Genomic DNA, 15,888 nt, shown 5'->3' on the forward strand with positions numbered 1-15,888 from the left:
CCACCCGTATTTGGCAACGTAAAGGCGTAGTTGGTCAGCAATCTTATTGTGGAGTTTTATTCTCATATTCTTGACAAATGGGCACCAGCCAGAAATATGCGCTATGGTTTCTACTGGAGCCGCGCATCTCCGACATGTTTTTAATGTGCTCGGTCTACCTCTTGTCAGGGTCGACCGTGTGGGGTACAAATTACATCGTAGCAGGAGGTTATTAATCATGCGAGCCGATTTAATTTGAACTGTCGGCTTGATCCAGGTGCTAGAGATCTTGTCGTTTTTGTAGTATGTGATACCGGCACCTTGACTTTTCAGTTCGCTCCACTTTTTGAATTCCCATTCCCTCCATGCTGCATACCGATTCACTGGTTTTATTCTGGCCGGGGCTCGGTTTCCCAATATGGGCATGTCAACCCTGAAGCCGTCCGTAAGGTCTCCTTCCACCGGGTTGCTCTTTTCTGAGCTCTTTAGGAAATCCTCGATTTCCTTGAGGATTTTTAGCTGTCGCCATCCTCTGATCTTTTCGCTGTTATTCTCGTCCCGGTATTGGAAGGATGCCTTTATCACCACGTCTTCGGACATGTCCAGTGCTTTGCATTTTCGAATTATTGCGGATGGAATTTGCACTTCAAGTTTGGGCATACCGAGCCCGCCATTCCTGTTACTGCAGTACAGGATGCCATCAGTAGTGTGGGGTGGCAGGTGTAGGAACTCTTTTGTGGAGTTGCGGATTATATGGTCCAGTTTTACAAGTGTGTTCTGTGACACTTCGGAAAGGATCAAGTGGAAATATATCCTTGGGACGACATGCGTTTTCAGTATCTCTACCCTTTGCATGGGTCGGAGAGCCGCTGCCCTGAGGCCATCAACCCAGGTTTTGAGCTTCTCTTCCCAGTCTCCTTCTGTCACGCCTGCCCATGGGTCGATCCGGGCACACAGGTATTTCTCAGTTTCTCCTGGGGGGATGTATGCAACCGGTGTGTCCCTGAGGCTCCAGGCTTTGCCATGATTGTATAGGTCACAAAAGGCCTGGAGTACTTTCAGGTTTCGTTCCATCCCAACATGCGAGTCACTCAGAAGGGCAATGTCATCTGCGAAGGCCAAAGCAGAACAGTTGACTCTTCTGTCCCCCAGGGGCAGGGAGACCCCTGAGTTAGCCTTCTCCAAGGAGCATATCAGTGGATCCAGGGCTATGTTGAATAGAATTGGTGAGAGTGGGTCGCCTTGCTTGACGCCCCTCTTGATGTCTATTGCCGTGGTCTTAGTTCTGTTCCCTTCGACCACTGTTGTATTGTTAGCGTACAGGTCCTCAACCAACGCAATGAAGTTTCTTGGTAGACTCATTCTCTGTAATGCTTTCGATAGTAGTTTGTGCCCAACCGAGTCGAACGCTTTTGCCAAATCAACAAAGACAACTGCGAGGTCCTTTCTCTTATTCTTTGCTCCCTTTATTATGTTCTCCAGCACTGCAATATTCTCGTTGCAACCTGGAGTTGCTGCTATAAAACCCTTCTGTCTAGGGTTAATTTCGACAGTGTCACTTAGTCGTTTCGCCATAATCTTAGTGAATAGGCGTAGCAGCATTGGACCAATGGTGATTGGGCACCAGTTGTCAATGTCTTTCAGGCGCTCTTGATCCTCGCACTTAGGAATCAAGACAGTTCGACTCTTTTTTAGTGACTCAGGAATCGAGCTGGACTTCAACCATAGAGAGAAGAGGCGAGGTAGCCTTGTTTCATCCTCATTGTGGATGTCTTGTATATCAGCCAACTTTAAGCCATCTGGTCCTGCCGCACTCCCTTCATCAGTCTCTTTGATGGCATTGCTTACCTCCTCTTCCTCTATTGGTTTCATCAACGACCCATCGTCAAACCGACCATTGTATCGTGCGAATTTGTTTAGGTTCGCCTTATTGTTGGGCTTCGAGCTTTTCTCGAAAACATTTTTCTAGCTCCTCTCTGGGTAGAGGGCAAGTTAGTGCCGAAGGCGCCACCATGATCTGACGAGCAAGTTGGCGCCTATTTAATTTGTAGAGTAGCTGGGTTGTTCTAAAGATGGCTTTGCGCTGTGCCCATCTTTTCCTTGCTCCCGTATTTGGCGTATGGTTATCGTGCCTCTTTTTTGCTTTCCTTCTCCCGGGAGGGTCTTTCCTCGCTTTGGGGTGTTCACCCCTGGTCATCAGTTGTACCGTGATACATTCCACTATCCCAATTCCCCGAGATCGTCTTTCTGGATCGTTCACGTCATCCAGGAGTTCCTCGGCTTGGGTAAGTTGGTCATCTACGTCCCTATGCGTGGGGATGGCAGCCGGAGGTCTGAAAGCTCTCCCTGGATGCGGGGTTGGTTCGTCGGGGTTGCTGGGCTCCCCTTCTAGTTCGATCTCAGGTTGAAGAGGAGAGATAGTTATACAAATACAGAAGAGACAGGTAGGTGAGTGATCATATTCTCTGGCTGACCATGTGAGATCGATTAATTATACATTGAAATTAGTCGGTGGTCCCGAATTCCGGGCAATACCTGTTACCCCTGTAGGTGAAACTGTGATAGGTCTTCACAATATTACATGTAAGTTAGGAGCCAGAAAAATAGCTGCAATTTGAGGTGATGGTTTGCGTCTTCATGCATTATCCCGCCTTTACCAATGGGTGTCTCTGCACCAATGTCCCTCCTCAAAGCCAGTCAGAACATGCGATGTGTAAATAATATTGGAAACCACTTAATCTGCAATGATAATTATGCAACGTTTAACATTTAACATTTAAAATCTGCATTGAGGCGGAGCCTCATTGATTTTTAATCAAATCCAGATACAGTCCTCTAGCAGGTGCGCTTCAAGTCTCTCTCCCTCCCCACTTCTGACAGTTTGCAGGCCAGGCCCACTCCCGCTTCAATTGTTTGCCCTCCTTCTCCCATTTTTTGCCAGCCTGTCTCCCCCCACCCCCACGCCCCCCCCCGGCCATCCTCTCCATTGTTGCTAATGGCCTGGATTGTCGTGAGCTCTAAAGAATCACTGTCGGACTGGGCAGATATTTGCCTTCAGTGCTCTGAGGAAGTACAGTGGTGCATCTTTTTTTTGAGGGGAATCATTTTAAAATCAATGTCAGGTGATTTTCCTAAAAAATCTGATTAAATTCCAAATTCACCTCCCTCTTCCCCTCGCCAATCCTCTCCCTTCCCATTTCCCATCCATCCTCCCCTCACCCTCCCCCCACCCTGGTCCAATTGTCCCACTGCTTCACCCGAATGCTGCGCTTGGTCTTGGCCTCCGTGTACAACGAGATGAGAGATCAGTTAATTAATATAAAACATATTTTTGCAGCAGACATGACATGCGACGTGATTCCCTCATTAAACCACCAACCGGGCCACTTAGCAACCTTGGAAACATTTCTAAAACTGTATCCCTTTAAATGCAATAACATTCTGATTACTGAAGCACTCCTTTGGATGACAGTGGTCCCAATCTGTCTGATGAATTCCTGTCCTATGCTTGACCCATGTGTCATTCTTGTCACTGTGTATCTCAGCCGCCACCTGTTCCTTTAACTGATACAGCAAATGCTGCCAGTTTAACAAAGCAAGCTCTTCATCTTCCTATTGCAACAGCTGCTCCCTTCCCGCTCTTATTTTTCAAAATACTGACCTCTTACAAATAAGAAAATGTATTTGTCCTTTAAAAGCAAATCATTAAGACCCCTTCCCCTCGCCAAATCCAGAATAGACTGGACTGTAATGTACAGAATGTCTTGCACTGTTCCCACACAAGTAAATCTAATACATTTAGGAGTGTTTACAAACTATGAACGGATTAAACGCTGCAACAATCAATCTTCACTACATTTGTTCATATTTGTTAAATATAAAAAATATCACAGCTTGTACCTGATCAGAGACGCACTGTGGTGGAAGGGTGTCCAGAGCCGAGCCTGTCCTGTCCTGTTCTGCTGCCCCGGGGCACAATAGCCGCGGTGCTCTGATCCCTTCGTCCTTCCCATGCGAGCCAATCCATTTCCCGCGTTCTGCCTTAAACTTCCTCGGGACCAATAGGAGGAGGAAGGGGCGGGGATTGGGTCCTGGGGCCAATAGGAGGAGGCAGGGGCGGGGATTGGGTCCTGGGACCAATAGGAGGAGGCAGGGGCGGGGATTGGGTCCTGGGACCAATAGGAGGAGGCAGGGGCGGGGATTGGAGCCTGAGACCAATAGGAGGAGGCTGGGCGGGGCGGGGCAATGGGACGACTGCGCCTGGCTGAGTGTTGCGTGCGCAGTGCTGGAGTCTCCTGTATTTACGCTTCTTTCATGGTTGTTATTGAGTTTTGTGCCGAAGTGCGACGGAGGGGAAAGATCGGCATCTGTTGCGATGGAGGGACATTAACATCGGTCTGTGGAGAGTTACTGCAGGGGTTGTGCAAAATAAGAGCTGCTGATATCACAGCGGCCTCGGTGAACCGTTTGCTGTGACGAACGGTCACAGACCTGAAACATTAACCGTTTCTCTCTCCACGGTGTTGCCTGACCTGCTGAGTGTTTCCAGCATTTTCTGTCGTTTCAAATATCAGTTTTAGTGCTGAATTCAGGCAGGTGGATTATCACCACAACACATCCCTGAGGCTTTTATGATTGCATGAATCACCTTTTAATATCTCTTGGGAATGAATGGATTGGCTGCTGGAAGAGCTGAGTCTTCAATTTGGTGCCTGCTGCTGGATTACATGGTAAAATAACAATTTGCAAAACTGCACTAGACCTTATGGAAATAAGGGGCACGATATAGTGCTTGTTGGATGTCCAGACTCAATATCTGTAACTCTTGTCAGCACCGCTAGCATGGCTGCCTTTCTCTTGAGTTGTAGGGTTGGTCCAGCAATATTCAGACCCATGATTTTGAGAACCACTGTCTTGATGTCGGCCAGCCCTGCATCAAAAGTTTCTTTCAGGTTGAAGAATTTACCCAGGCTTACACTTGCTTGTCTAGGTCTCGGAGCTTCATCAGTTGCAAACTCCCAGAAGGTGGTCACTGTGGAGGCAAAAGTGCTACACTGGCCTAATTCAGGGACTGCCCACTCATTTTTGAAAGACCTATTCTGGAAGCTTCGTTTCACTGTCCATGTGAGTGTCCGAGCCGTTATCCTGCTGCTGAGGTTTGGGCCTTTGTTGCTGCTGTATCCAATTTGTTTTGCGTCTTCCAGTTTTGCTTCGATTTGGTGTGATCTGCTGTTGAGATCCACAGAGGCTGCAGGCCCTACTTTCATTAAACTGGGCCAGTGGTTCAGCACCAGAAGGGACCTCTTCTCAGCAGAGTTCTGTGACAAGTTCTCCAGACTTCATGTCCACGTCACACCACATTCCTGGGACTACACCAAGTATAGCATGAAAAGGGCCTTTGGAGAGAGCTGGAGGAGCATATTTCAGATTGAAAATAAGGAACCTATCAGATCAGGCTGCATCACTCAGGTCTACAGAGCTTACACTGATCCAAGGAACATTAATAACTCTGAATTTCAGAAACTTGTAGAAAGCTTTGAAAAAGAGGACCAGTTTGAAGCCTGGGAGGTCTTTGGGCTTCAAGGGATATTTCATTACATGTTTGGTAAAAAACAGAATGATTTTCCAGATCAGTACAATGAAATTGGCCACCATGATCCCCAAAATGGATCTGAAACTACTGAGGAATTCATTGGAGTACCAGAGCTGGAGGATAGAAAGGCAACCCTTCACCCCGAGTCAACAGCTGAGCAGCACCATCTCATTCCAGTGGCTATCAAGGTATTGCAATTTCTACAGTATGCAACATAAGTGAACGTAAATAACCTCAGAAGTTTAGGTTTCCTCCTGTACAAGCTTTTTTTAGTGCTTAAAGATTGAACATGAGGATTAGACTATAGTAGGTGAGTGTACCTATACACAGTAAGCTGGAGCAGATGAAAACAGACAGAAGACTGGCTATGCATTTTCATTTTGTGATGGATTGGATGGAAGTTCATGGAAAGAAAAGCTTTCGCACATTTTGCACACAATATCTGCATCAAACTGATTAGATATAAAATAAAACTCCTACACTACCGCACAAGCAGATCTTCGATCAGGTACTGCACAGGTTGGATGCAGGGTAATGCTGCTCCTACCCTGTAGGATCAATGTGTCTTACTCCCCAATCTCAGTAGAGCAACCAGTATGTCCTTTCCATTTCCCACAATAGCCATCTTTGTTTGACAAGGACTGAATTGAGGTGTCAATTAGTGCTGGATTTTAGGCATTTCAGTAATATGGGCTTGCATCTACTAGAGTCCTCCAAACTGATTTTATTTGGTGTTGTATATAGTTATCAGAAAGAGATGATTTTCATCCCATCTGCCTGGGTTGTTTATAACATCTGGCTGCAGAGCGAGGCAGTGTGCTAACCCACTGTACAATCCAGAGGTTCACATTAACTGTTTCCATTTGTAGGTGATGCATCCTGGGATTGCCTATCGAGTCAATATGGATCTGATGCTCATGAAAGCAGCAAGCTGGGCCCTCAACCTCCTGCCAGGCCTGAAGTGGTTGAGCTTGACTAAAGTGGTGGAAGAGTTTGAGAAGCTCATGACACGACAGGTGAGGTCACAAATGAACTCAGTCTGGCTCTGGCCATGATATTGTCAAAGATCTAGCAGGTGTCTCTGTGAGGGAGGAGGAAGGAGAGCAAGTTAACGGGAATGTTCTTTTCCTCCCCCTTTGCATCTCAAGTGCTCTTCAGAGACCTTTTGGGAACAAACATGCATATGTCACGTCACACTTTTCAAAGGTCATATGCCTAAAAGTGTTGCATGTTGATGTACATCTGTGGGTGAAAATTAGTGGTTGCTGATTGAAAGTTAAATCATGGCCTATTTATCTTTGACTAAACATGGATGCGTCAAATCGTCAAAATTATGAAATATTATGCAGCAGAAAACTGAGCAACCAAAAAGTTGAATTTTTTTTTTGACCGGTTAATAATCTCAAATTGGCTAATAACAGTAAATACCAATCCCAAAGTGGCAAGACCAATCAGATCACTCCAAACATTTAGTGAACTTGGTTTGAGCTGGCGTCTTGAATTCTTTCTCCAACTGAAAAAGTAATGGCCCAGATATTCCAATCCCTACGGGTGTGTACGCGCTGTGTACCCACCCGTAGGGACGTCGGAAATGCCGGTTTCAGGCATGCACAGCGCATGTGCTGGAAACCGGCATTTCCGGCTGCCCTGGAGAAGGGCCTCTGCGGGCAGATAGTTCCACTTTTTGGAGACCCTCCGTCTGCAGAAAACCCTTACAATTCTGACGCCTGGTAAAAGCAGGCGTAAGGCCTGCTTTTACCAGGCTAAGTTTGAAAAAAAGTTTTAAATTTTTTTCACTGATTTATCATTTAAAAATACTTTAAAATGGTAAGTTTATTTTTAGCCCCATAAAAAATTTAAATTTTTTTCAAAAAATTAAATTTTTGTTTAAAATTTATTGTAATTTCAAGTCATTTAAAAAATGTGATTGAAAAAAAAAAATTATTTAAAGTTTTACAGTGTTTTTGGGGTGATCTCCATTCATATATTTGACAGGTCTTCCTGTCAAGTGTATGAAGGGAGATTCCCTTCTGTGATTGGCTCCCCATGGCCCATGTGATCCCAGGGACGCTGCAAGCTACATGCGCCTCTGGGATACGTGGGCCCTGCGCACTTAGAGTTTGAAGAGGCCCAGGAGTGAAAGCGTGTGCGTCCCGGGCGCCCTCAGGTAAGGGCGTAGATTTTTCCAGATCGCAGGCCTCCGCCCGCGGGAGGCTTGCGATCGGAAAATACGGGCCAATATGTGTAACCTTAGAAATCTTTTAACAAAATCAGAAATAATTCAGAATAAAATGTTTATTTTACTCATACAGTTGACTGTAGAGTCTATTTTCTCAGAGAGACCCACTCATGGGTTGGAAGCCAAACACTTAATTTAAAGCCGAAATAACAACAGAAAATGCTGGAAAAACTCAGCAGGCCAGGCAACATCCGTGGAGAGAAATTAGAGTCGACTATTCGGATGAACCCTTTTTCCACGGATGTTGCCTGGCCTGCTGAGTTTTTCCAGCATTTTCTGTTGTTATTTCGGATTTCCAGCATCTGCAGTATTTTGCTATCGTACTTAATTTAAAGCACTTGAAGTACTTGATTGGAACTTCAATCGTTGGGTTAGATTTTGTTGCCTGTTCCTTTTCCAAATGTTCGTTCCGATTGACTGCAAATATCAATGGCTGGATTAGCTCTTTAAATATATATCTCCATGTTATTGCCCTATAGTGAGTTTAAAATCTTTCTCTGATCCTTATGATTTGTCTCAGGTTATTTTTACATACTCAATTAATAAGTGCCTTGTCTTTTTTTGAAGTGGCTGGACTGAATAGGGATCAACTCAGAAACAGAGTTAATGGGAAATGTCTTCTTTCTAGTAGCTCACCTCAAAGAGTACTTGTCTACACTAAACACTGCTTCCTGGCATTACCACACAGATTGACCTGCGATACGAGGCAAAGAATATGGAGAGGTTCCGAGAGAATTTTCAGGATATGGAATCTGTCAAGTTTCCAATACCTCTCAGGCCATTTGTCACAAGAACGATCCTGGTTGAAACCTTTGAGGTATTTTTTTTCAATATAATTTGTTGTTAAAATGTGCAGTGCTGGAAAGGGGTAGGGCATGGTTTTTGGTTGCCAGTGAGTTCTTAATCTCTGACAGGCTGAGGAGGTGGAGATGAGCATTTAACTACAGGAAAAGAGGGAAAGCTTGAGTCAATCTAGGCTGCTCTCATTCTGCAGAGGGTAACTGGATATGGGAAAATATAACATTTACATTATTAGCTGTTCACTGGCACATATGGTGTGGGAATATGCTGTATGATCTGTTTAGCCACCCCAAATCTACTGCATTTCAAAATAATGAATGGCAATTAAATTGCAATTGCTGGACTACAGCACAAGTACAAAACTAACCAAGCCCTCAAAGGAAGCTACAGGTTGGAAGAATTTTCCCTCCCTCAGAGTAGTAGTTGTATGTAGAATGGACTCCCAGTAACAGCTGATCTTGTGTCAGATAACTCCCAACATATCACAGTAACTGCACTCCAAAATAAGTTCATTGTGTGAAAGTGCTTTGAGATGTTTTGAAATGATAAAGTACTAAATAAAGTTTGTTAAATATCTGGTTAGGAACATGATTAAGGGTCACAGAGGTAGGTATGTGTAGTCAAATACAATCTTCTATTCTAGTCTTACTTGAGGATTGTCAATTTTGCAAGCAGCTCTTCACAGCTTAAGTGAAATAATCTGATCAGCTCTGATCAGCTCTCATTTTACATGGTAACATAGCAAAGTACAGGACTGGAAATGTTGAAATGCCCTCTTAATAATCTGTTCAAACAGAAAGAAATCCAATTTTGTTGGCCTGACTTCATAACTTAGACTTACCATTTAAGAGGTGGTAGGCTTTATATTTAAGACATTCTCAAGAAAAGGAAAATTGTAAATCCCAGCAGGTATTGCCGGAAAATATAGATTCTTTGGCTCATAGATAAGATAGGCGAGTTTAACGGCCCAACAGAGCTTCTAAATAACAGTATTTAAAGTGGACTACGTCCGTAATATTCCCAGCCAGCTAAGTGATGTGGAGGCGGATGCATTTGCGATCGTGGACAATACATGCAGGCCAGTAAGAAACTGGAGCAATGAAAATAAATATTGTCTAATGCATAGATGGAATGCATCCGAGGTAGCAAGAGTGGAGGTAGGGCATGGGATGGGTTGAGGGAAATGTTGCAAAACTCACTCAACAGAAAATGTTCTTCTGGAAGGTAATGAACCTGGTAAGTTTTCATCTTCACTGCATGGGTGGTAATCTGCCGAAGCAGATCGCCGCCCATTATAGAGCCCCCCCACCTCACGATTTTCACTCCATTGATTTCAACTGAATCAAAATTGGACAGGTTTGTAATGGGAGGGCGATCACACAGATTGCCACCCATGCGATGAAGATAAAAATTTATCCCAATGTCTTTCGATTCTTTTTTAAAAAGTCAAAATATCATTCTGGGTATTAAAGGCCTGTTAGCTTTTCATGTGTAGTAGGAAAATGGGTCCAGGGAAAGGGGGAGAAACATGTTCTAGGTTGTTAACATTTTCACAGGAATGGATGGGATGGATGTTGAAGTTTTTTGTGCTGAACTAGAAGAGAAGTAAGGTTATGATTGTAAACCGAGGAAACCTCAGGCTAAACCGAACACACGGAGTAACTACTTCTCATTCAGTTCACTTAGGAAACAAAAAGAATGTCACTTAGTGCAATGAATATGGACTCAGCTGGAGCATTCAAAAAGGGAGTAGATGCATATGGGCTTTGGACCGAGACAGTAGGGAGTTGAAAATGGGCTGACAGGATTCTGTATTATGGACCTAAATCAGTGGTATCCAACCTGCAGCCTCCAAGCCCTAGAAATCTGTTCCTCAAAGGTCAGGTAAATGGGCCTATTTGTAGCTTTTATATATTAATTTTTGGTGATTTGTCCTGTTGTAAATTGGTGGGCTTGGAGGTTTGTAAAGGGTTGTTGCTAGTACTGGTGGATAGATCCTAAATCAGAACACCTAGCTCTGTTAGTATCAGCAACTTAAAATGTATGCAAATTAATGTGAACATAGATTTAAACTATATGTGGTCCACTTAGCTCCATGGTGTGAACCTTTGCAGCCCAGAAAGGCAAAAACCTGGAAGTCCCTGACCTAAATGACAGTGAAAGCTGAATGGGGTGAATGGCTTTTTCTAGTTCTTGCTGTCTTATGATCTTCTGCATTGTCTAATGTATAGGTAATTGTGGTCAGTGGCAGTACCTCTTCTCTACCTCCAAAGGTGTAAAGCAGAAGTGTGCTTGGAGTATGCGTTCTCAGCCAGAGAGCATGATTGCTATAGCATCTCATCTTAAATTCCGCATCATTCTGTATTTACACTGGGGATATGTAAGCTTTATGTAGTAATAGCTTTGGCTCAATACCCTCCTACAAGGCAACATTGGTTGGCTGATAAACTAATATTCTCGAGTCTGGATAGGAGTCTTGTAAGAACACTCAACATTGAAGTAAATGCCACTGGGTGCCATCATGAAAGATAATAAGACACTAATTCTTCTGTGTGTGTTCTTTGTGTTTAGGAGAGTGTGCCTGTCTCGATGTATTTGGCAAAGGATGTACCTAACACATTGAAGCAGAGGTTGGCAAGAATGGGGGTGGAGATGCTGCTGAAGATGGTAACCCTGTGTAGTAGTAACAAACCAAAAGATGCTGGAGTCCTGGGGGCAAATGACTGTGGACCCTGAAAAAGAAGCGAGAAAGGGAGGGTCCACAAAACATTTAAGATGATGGTCCACTGTATGTAGAAAGTCCATGTGCACGGGAGAGTATGAGAAATGCTTGTTCATGAGCCAGATGACGATTACAATGTACTCCCTTTTATTTCCCATATAAGAAAACAAAGTTGTAGAGGGAGCTGCATCCATGACTAGATTGGTAGGATTAATTAAACATTTTCCCAACACAAAATTTTACCCTGACCTAAAAGTGCTGACTCATGCTGAGGTACATGCTGATTCTTTGTGTATGAGGCTGGCAGGCTATTTTACTGTGGCATCACAAAGCTACCTCTTATTTTTGTCTGATATACACATGCAAGCACTTTCCAGCAAGGATCACCTCGATTGATCTTTCCTTTCTTTCCCTAGCTCGGGGACAATAAGGCCAATTGAAGCTTTTCCACCAGAACCCTGGTGTAGACTGGAGTTCAGCTGGGACCTTTTTGGTTTGCTTGGCTCAGTACATATGCGAGAGAGCTTGCAAAATCTGTTTATCCATCTGTATGCATGTGTGTAATATATATATAATTTGTCAGTCTCTTGTCGTGTTGCTCACGGTTAGTTGGAGGAAATGGTATGTTTCTTTAACTGTGTTATAACTGCGAGGCTGAGAGAGGGTCCGGTGCAATCTCTGGAGCACGCAAAAATAACAGGTACTCCTGTAACCTTGTTTAATCAGAGGAAACAGCACCAACAGCTGGAGGAAGTAAGAATAGCAGGTGTTACCGCCACCACATTACTCAGTGATTGCGATGGACTGGGGTGTTAAATGTTACCCATTGGTTTCAATGTCACAATTATGACAAACTCAAAAAATCAAGCTCAGACATTTTAATATATTACTAGTAGATCTCTTGTGGTGTTGCTTATGGTGAGTCAGAGGATTTGCTACCAGGGATGCTTATGTCATGTGGGGGATAACATCTGGGCCACTAACTTACAATAATTTAACAAGTCAAATTCCATTTTTATTAAAACTGGTTAATCGCCTGTGGTGTTGGACATGGGGATTCAAGGCCAAGTGCATTATTCTGGCCAAACAGGGTTAGTGAGTGGGGGAATAATTGGAATGAGGAGTGGATGGAGAGGGAGTGGGCAAAGAGGGATGTGGAAGGGGGACAGGGAGGGGAGTGGGCAATAGGAGGGGTTCAGAGGAGGAGGAGGGGTTGGGAGAGGGGAGGAGGAGGGGGAATGGGGAGGAGGAATGGGAGGGAGATTCAGGAGAGGAGTGATGGGGATGGGTGAGGAGATTGGGTGGGAGCAAGGGCAGGGAAACTACCTAAGCTGGGGGTTGAGGGAGGGGAAGAAGCAGTATAGGGTAAGGGAGGTAAAGAAAGTGAAAGAATGAGAAGCAATGGGGAAGTGATTTAGAATAACAGGTGAAGGAAGTATTGGAACAAAGTAGAGCAGCTGGGGCTCAGAGAGGGGAGGCGATATGGCGATCATAGGGATTAAACAATTGACAGATAGGGACCGTGAGAGATCAAAAACTGGGGGAAGGACATAATGCAGGGGCTTGAGGGGTTTATAGTGCAATAACTGTAAAGGAGGTGGCTTCACTCAGCAGGTGGGAGCCCACCGACAGAGGGAACATTAGACATACTGTTTACCAACTCAAATTGCAATTTAAAAAATTTTCCAAATATACCGAATGCATGATTTACAAAAAGAATCCCCTTGTTTTAGTTTTCTGTGGTATTGTGGCATCATCACTGTTGACCTGTTTATTTCTGTAGGTGTTTGTGGATAACTTTGTTCATGGAAACCTTTACCCTGGAAATATCCTCATCCAGGGGGCTGATCAGTTCAACCTTCAAAATGATGACAAGACCACCATTGTAGACTTATGCGATACGCTCATCGTTAATGTGCGTCCATCCCAATGCCCACTAAAGCTTATTCTCCTGGATACTGGCATTGTTACTGAACTCCCGCCATCTGACTTGCACAATTTCAAAGCTGTCTTCACCGCTGTGATTGAAGGGCAGGTATGAATCTGTGAATTTCCCCCCCCCCCCCATATACGCACCATACCATTCCCAAAAGACCAGGCAAGTGACCTGCACTGTATTACCTGATAATATAGGTCACTCAGCCCATGTAGGTTGTGTGTTGTTTTTGATCCCGCTCTTTAATCTAGCTGAGAATTCCAAATTGTAGAATCGCAGTTTACTTCCAAATAGGGCAAATAATTTATCATTTTGATCCACTTGGAAACTGGAATTTTCACTTTCTGCAAAAAATTAACACAAAATTGTAATACTTGGACATCAAACCATGAGACACAACCCAAGTGTAGAAATTTTCAGGCTAGCATGCTGTGCCAAAATTGCTAGCTCTACATTGAAGCAATATGTGGTACTGGCAGCATAGTGCACCAGGTCAGCAGGAAGGAGTGAACTCATCTGTCATTTGCAAGTGTTTGCTTACTAGAGTGACAGTACTGGAAGACATGACAGGATCAAGGTATTCTGCTCTGGGTGCACTGTGGGCCTCACTCTGGCCTTTCTCTTGGTCCAGACAGAGGAGTTAAAAATTTCTTGTTTCTGAGATTGACTGATTTTTGTCAAAGCTATTTCCTCACTTGCGAGGATGGGTTTAGCATCATTCAGCAACTTGAATATGGAAGTCATTTAATTAATTCCAGCACTAAATATTTAACAGTTGGATTGTGTTATTGAGTTTGTACTTTGTAACCATGGTGACTGTTACTCAGTACCGTGTATTCCTTAACCTTTCCTCTCCAAGTCATTCAACCCAATTTACATCCCTGTTCCTTTGGTTCTTAGTCATGTTTCTGTTTTCTTCATCCTCAAAGTTGGGGCTTCTGATTGGAGAGGCAATGTGTTGGGGGTGGGGCTTAAAGCAGCATGCAGTCTAAAGGAAAGTGCAAAGCAGCCATGATGTGTGTGCTGTACCTGCCCATCCCAATGGTGTGAGGTACACAGCAGGTTTACCAAAGTCATCTGGATTTCTGCTTCATATTGTTCGATACTTTGTTTTTTTTATTTTCAGGGCAAGCAGGTTGCAGAATTACTCCTGACCCAGGCCAGAGCCAGTGAATGCCGGGACATACAACTGTTTAAATCTGAAATAGAAAAACTTGTGAGCGAAGCCAGGATGAACACAGATTCTCTGGGAAAGGTACTAGCACACTAAGAGCAGATAGGAACATTCCTTAGTTAAGGGAAGTGAGGACACACTATAATAATATTCTGATATAATGCAGCATTGTGGAGCAAGCACTGCTAAATTCCAAAGCTTATTCCGTATTCAGAGGTTTAATAGAGTTTTCATATAATGTGTTTGTAATAATAACGCTGATTTCTACTTAATTGTCCCAGAGTGAAGTGGCTGCATGGAATACTGCAGTTGTGTAGTTCGTTTTAGCTGGCTGAGATTGCAATATTTGATTTGGGCTACCAAAGAAGGGTAGGTGGGCCAACATTACCAGTTTAGTGAGGGAGGAGGAAAGATTTGTTTATTACCTAGAGACGTGTCTGTGTTGACTGATCTCATTTTAAACCCTTTTCCTCTTATCTTCTCAGCTCCATGTTGCAGGTTTACTGTCTCAGGTTTTGGAGACACTCCTCACACACAAGGTAGAGTGGAATTCTGGCCATGGTTACATGTGTAGCTCTTTGTCTTTGATTGTTTGAAATCTGACTGCAGCTCTCTGTTTGCTTTCCTTCTCCCAACACTAGGTGAAGTTGGGAAGTAACTTTGCCTCCATCATCTTTGCCATCATGGTCTTGGAGGGTCTCGGTCATTCTCTGGATCCTGAGCTGGACTTGCTGGAAGTGGCCAGACCTTTGCTGCTGAAGAACGCCACGGATTTATAATGTCAGTCACAGACTGTCTGTAGCATTGCATTTTTGACCACCCTTACTCAGGGAAGGGGAGGAGAGAACACATCTGGCAGAGATCCACATCCATTCAATATTCAATCATCATGACACTGGGGATTTAATGGTTTCTTTAACTACAGGCCGATGCCAATGCCAGTAAAAGTCCATTTGCAGAATAACTCATGATGTATCCCAGTGTTTTGAGCCCTTGTGAAACTGAGTAAAAGTAAAGTGCAGGTTAAATGTGTGTGCAAAGAGCTCTATTGGATCTATTGATTCTGTCCCTCTGCACTGACAGATTGAACAACTGTGATTTTCAATGATAGTGATGTGAGTATATGATTGTTTGTTAGTACAAAGTGCAGAGGGTTAAAAAGTTGGCACAGTGCATTGCCACTGCAGAGCTCTGTACCATAAACTAATAAAATGTGACTTCCCAACAGTTTCCCTATGTATTAATTTTCTGATTTCACCCATGCGGTGCCCCCTGTTTCATTAGAGGGAGGTATAGAGAACTTCTCTGGGGAATACTCCCTGCGTGGGGAAGCTTGATCACATTTTAGGGAGGTAGGGAGAAAATTCACATTTTTGAAAAGGAACTTGGTATCACCAAGGACAGTGGAGTCACACAACTGTGACAACAGTCTCTGCTTTTCGCC

The 15,888-nt window shown here is 43.9% G+C and overlaps 1 protein-coding gene across 4 annotated transcripts; it reads left to right on the forward strand.

The window, feature by feature from the left end:
- The first annotated feature begins 4,218 nt into the window (after positions 1–4,218).
- adck2 (aarF domain containing kinase 2) lies at positions 4,219–15,671 on the forward strand. 4 transcript variants are annotated; one of them, XM_086008968.1, is made up of 8 exons: positions 4,219–5,760; positions 6,442–6,588; positions 8,500–8,628; positions 11,184–11,279; positions 13,118–13,369; positions 14,397–14,525; positions 14,930–14,983; positions 15,086–15,671. In XM_086008968.1, exons 1-8 carry the CDS (start codon positions 4,822–4,824, stop codon positions 15,221–15,223), a joined length of 1,884 nt encoding a protein of 627 aa, XP_085865094.1. In that variant the 5' UTR covers positions 4,219–4,821; the 3' UTR covers positions 15,224–15,671. The 4 variants fall into 4 exon arrangements, with proteins under 4 accessions (XP_085865094.1, XP_085865096.1, XP_085865095.1 ...); XM_086008970.1 differs by lacking the exon at positions 13,118–13,369; XM_086008969.1 differs by lacking the exon at positions 11,184–11,279.
- Positions 15,672–15,888: the final 217 nt, after the last annotated feature.

This window comes from Somniosus microcephalus, chromosome 16, assembly GCF_052327205.1.
Source record: "Somniosus microcephalus isolate GS21.2 chromosome 16, FLI_Smic_1.0, whole genome shotgun sequence".
NCBI lineage: Eukaryota > Metazoa > Chordata > Chondrichthyes > Squaliformes > Somniosidae > Somniosus > Somniosus microcephalus.